This window comes from Echinops telfairi, unplaced genomic scaffold (assembly GCF_000313985.2).
Source record: "Echinops telfairi isolate 266 unplaced genomic scaffold, ASM31398v2 ScPeMD7_2010;HRSCAF=2546, whole genome shotgun sequence".
Lineage (NCBI taxonomy): Eukaryota > Metazoa > Chordata > Mammalia > Afrosoricida > Tenrecidae > Echinops > Echinops telfairi.
The window spans coordinates 24,795,414-24,799,571 of record NW_022105908.1 but is presented as its reverse complement, the minus strand read 5'-3'; the positions used below and the strand labels follow the sequence as shown (position 1 = coordinate 24,799,571).

The 4,158-nt window shown below is 40.6% G+C and overlaps 1 protein-coding gene across 1 annotated transcript; it reads right to left on the bottom strand.

Moving 5' to 3' along the window:
- Positions 1-2,254: 2,254 nt before the first annotated feature.
- LOC101663580 (olfactory receptor 1E5) lies at positions 2,255-3,205 on the bottom strand. Its single transcript, XM_004716204.1, has one exon. It carries the CDS (start codon positions 3,203-3,205, stop codon positions 2,255-2,257), a length of 951 nt encoding a protein of 316 aa, XP_004716261.1.
- Positions 3,206-4,158: the final 953 nt, after the last annotated feature.

Sequence of the window (4,158 nt, the reverse complement as noted above, 5' to 3'; positions counted from 1 at the left end):
TGTGTGTATGGATTGGGATAACAGTTGTATGAGCCCCTAATAAAATGTTAAAAAAGAAAAAATAAATAAATAAAATTAAAAAAAGAAAGTTCCCCGGGTAACTAAGTGGAAGGTAAACATTATGAATCAATATATGGGATATAGAAAAAAGAGAAGGCTGATGCACACCCTCATAAAGGACACATGGAAGATATGGGTGCTACAGCAAAGTGTGGTGAAGAAATTAGATGTTGCCCAGCTATGGCAAAAAAGGACATCTGAGATCTTAAATGCTTGCTTTAAGCAAGAAGCCATCTAAGTGAGACGTCAGCCAATCCCACATAGAAGAATCACACCAACATATAAGAGTTTAAATTGTTAACTTCTGGTTTACAGAAGCCTGTGGATGACAGTGGAAGCCCAAAACACATTCACCGATCTACCTTTGCAATAAGCCTCCAGTGATTCCCTTCTTACCATAATGTAGAGATGGGAATAACTTGATTATCTGACAGAGAGTATTGGAGAGATGATTGTAGTAGATTAAAATGGTAAATCTGACTCAAATGGTTAAAACCTTGTAAGTTGATCTTCCTTGGGATACACTTTGAGCTTGATCTGGTTTTTAATATCTTCTGTTTTGTTTTTCAAATCTAGGCTTATCTCTGTTGTGTTTTGTTATTGTCAATAATGTTCTTGACTCCCTGCTGTATATGTATGTTTCTATGTTTTTTCTGTAGATGAAACCCAGGTTGGGTGAATCTATAGAGGCAATGACTAGATTAGGTTCCTGGGAGGCACACCAGGGGAGGATTAGGGTAATGTGGAGCTGATGTTAAGGAGTTCAAGAAGGAAGAAAATGTTCTGAAAATGATTGTGGTAGCAGCTGTACAACATGACTGAACTATTGAATGACATGATGTCTGGCTTATGTCTAATAAAGTAGTTTGGAAATATAAAGAAAAAGTAACAGACTTGGGGGAAAATATGAATAGTTCAATTTTGTGCATATTAAGATTGTGTATATTGAATATCTTACAGGACAACAAGTAGAATTGTACACTGGCCAGATGAGAGCAAACTTGGATCTGGACAAAGACTTGGAGTTCAGATTGAGATTTGGAAGACAACAAAATAAATGAGAGGATTAAAATTATACATCTGGATGCCCTGAATAAGGGAAACAATCAGGATACAAATAGAGTAAGGATGGAAGCTTAAACTGTGCCATAACTAGAGCTAATTCTTAAATGAATTACTGTTCTTATTTCCAAGCTAAAGGGAGATGAAGAGAACCCTGAGTCACATTGTCTGAAATCTTAAATAAATTCAATACAGACCCACTCTGGCCAGGCCTTTGACAAGTCATCAAATTCCATATTTTTAAATCTGTAAAATAGATAATATTTCCTTTCTTTTTATGTAATCTTCACAAGGGTAGAATAGGATATGGGTGTAAACTTTGTAGATAAATATAAAATATCAACCAAGAGAGAGGTCTTTAGAGATTGAATTTATTTACCAGCCCCTGACTTCCTTCCTCATACCTGTGGGAGTAATTTTTAGGCTCCCTAGGCATTAGTTAGCTTCCAGATAAAGACAAAGCAAACCGCTCCAATAAAGAAGGTAGACAGTTCCTTTCAGGTTCATATGATGGAAAAAAGATAATGTGGACATAAAAAGACATCAGAGTCAAAAGGTTAGCAGACCAAATTGTGTGAACAGTTGTACAGGAAATTATTAATATACTTAGGCTGCAAGGGGCTGAGAGGTTGAGAGGTTTTGCTCAGTATTGACTTGGACAGAATACAAATTATTTCAAGTAGAGTTTTGGTTTTAAAATGTCAACATGCAAAAAAAAAGTTTGAAAAAGTAAGGATGTTATTTTGAGGACTAAGCTGCACCTGACCTATGCCCTCATAGCCATTTTCAATCAATTCATATGCATGTGAAAATTAGACAATGCATAAGGAAGAAAAAAACAAAATGTCAGCATGCAATAAATTAGTGGATTAGCCATAGGAGGCAAATAGATCACTCTAAACTATTTTGAAACCTGCTCCCCCAGGGTCTCTTGGGAGTAACAAGAAAGGGAGATTTTGACAGCAGGTCTCGGAGAACTTCTTAGTTCAACCAGATAACCCCAATTCATCTCTTCTTTATTAGATGATTCTGTAATATTTCATTTTAACAGAATACTCCATGATTTTTAAGTCTGAAATAATATCACAATATTAATATATCTAATAAATAAGATTACATAAAAACCCAACTGTTATCGCCACACAGAGAAGGGAAATTTCTTTTTATGAAATACTCTTCCCAGGGCTCCCTTCATGTCTCTGTTCCTCAGGCTGTAGATGAAAGGGTTCAGCATGGGGGTCACCACAGTGTACATCATAGCCATGACAGTGTCCTTAATAGTAGAATTATTTGCCGATGGGCATAAGTAGAGACCAATAACTGTCCCATAGAACAGGGACACCACAGAGAGGTGAGAGCCACAGGTGGAGAAAGCCTTGTGGATGCCCCTGGCAGAAGGGACCTTCAGAATGGAGGAGACAATCCGAGCATAGGACATGATGATGAGTAAGAATGGGATGACAAGAATGAGTCCTCCCATGACAAATATCACCAGCTCATTCACTTGAGTATCAGAACAGGCCAGCTTCAGCAGAGCAGACATATCACAGAAAAAGTGGGGAATCACATTGTCCGCACAGAAAGACAACCTGGCCATGAGCAGAGTGTGCAGCATGGCATGGAATGTGGTCAGCACCCAGGACAGTGCCACCAGGGAAAGACAGAGCTGGGGGCTCATGATGGTGGTGTAGTGCAAGGGGAAGCAGATGGCCACGTAGCGGTCATAGGCCATGGCCACAAGAAGGAAGCTCTCCAGGTCTGCAAAAAACAGGAAGAAGTACATCTGAGTCAGGCAACCCTCAAAGGGGATGGATGGGACTTGGCTCTGCATGTTCTGCAGCAGTTTAGGCATTGTGACAGAGGAGAAGCAGAGGTCAGAGAAGGACAAGTTACTGAGAAACAAATACATGGGTGTGTGGAGGTGGGAGTCCAGGCGGATAAGGATGATGATGAGCATGTTCCCCACGACAGTGGTGAGATACATGGCCAAGAAAAGGGCGTAGAACAGGTTGTGCTGCTCCGGCTCAATGGGCAGCCCCAGGAGGAGGAAGTCTGAGACGATGGTTTGATTCCTTCCTGGCATGGTTGGTCTCTTGCAGGTTTAGTAGTAGGAAATAATGGAATCCATCAAGAACCTGAAGGAAAATTCACATACTTCTGTGGCACGTGGTTTGTTGGCTGTTCTGCAACAACACTTCATTCACCCTCATCAACCACAACAATAACAATATCTATTACAAAAATGTGCCAGGCATTTATTCAATTTTTGAATCCAAGGCATTCTTTGGACTTCATTTCTCCTTAGCATGAACAGCATGGACTCTCCCCTCCCTCATGAAGCCTTCTCCTCTCTTAGCTTCTGCATGGCCACACCGATCTGCCTGCTCTTTCCCGGGGCAAGTATTCTCAATGACCACAATTGGCTTCTCCTCTAACAGTGCCTCATATGTTAGTGTTTTCCCTAAAATCTGTTCTCTTACACTTGCACTTTTATGCCTGTGGTTATCAATTACAGCCTAATTCTTGTGGGCACAACCCTGTCTCTCACCTTCAGTACTATATTACCCATTTCCTAGTCAGTATGTCTCCAAGCATCTTAAGCTCAATGGATCCCAAATGGTCACAAGCATCTCAATGGTCACAAGCTTCTTAAGCTCAATGGATACCAAACTAACACCCAAAACCTCCCTCTGCATTTCTCCAATCTACTTCTCCTCTAGACTCCTATATCGATACCAAACTAACACCCAAGACCTCCCTCTGCATTTCTCCAATCTACTTCTCCTCTAGACTCCTATATCTCAATGAAAGGTATTCCGGTGAGCAAATAGAAACCTGGAAGTTTTCTTCCACTCTTTTCTTTCCTTCACCATCAACATCTGATCTATCATCAAGCCCTACAGAGGCTGACACTTCATTCTATTTCTACGTTATCCACTCTTTATCCCACTTCTCTCTCTCCTAGCCTAGGCTGACATCGTATTTGTTCTGGACCAGTGTTTCTAAAAGCGGGCAATACCACTCCATGGGGGGCGC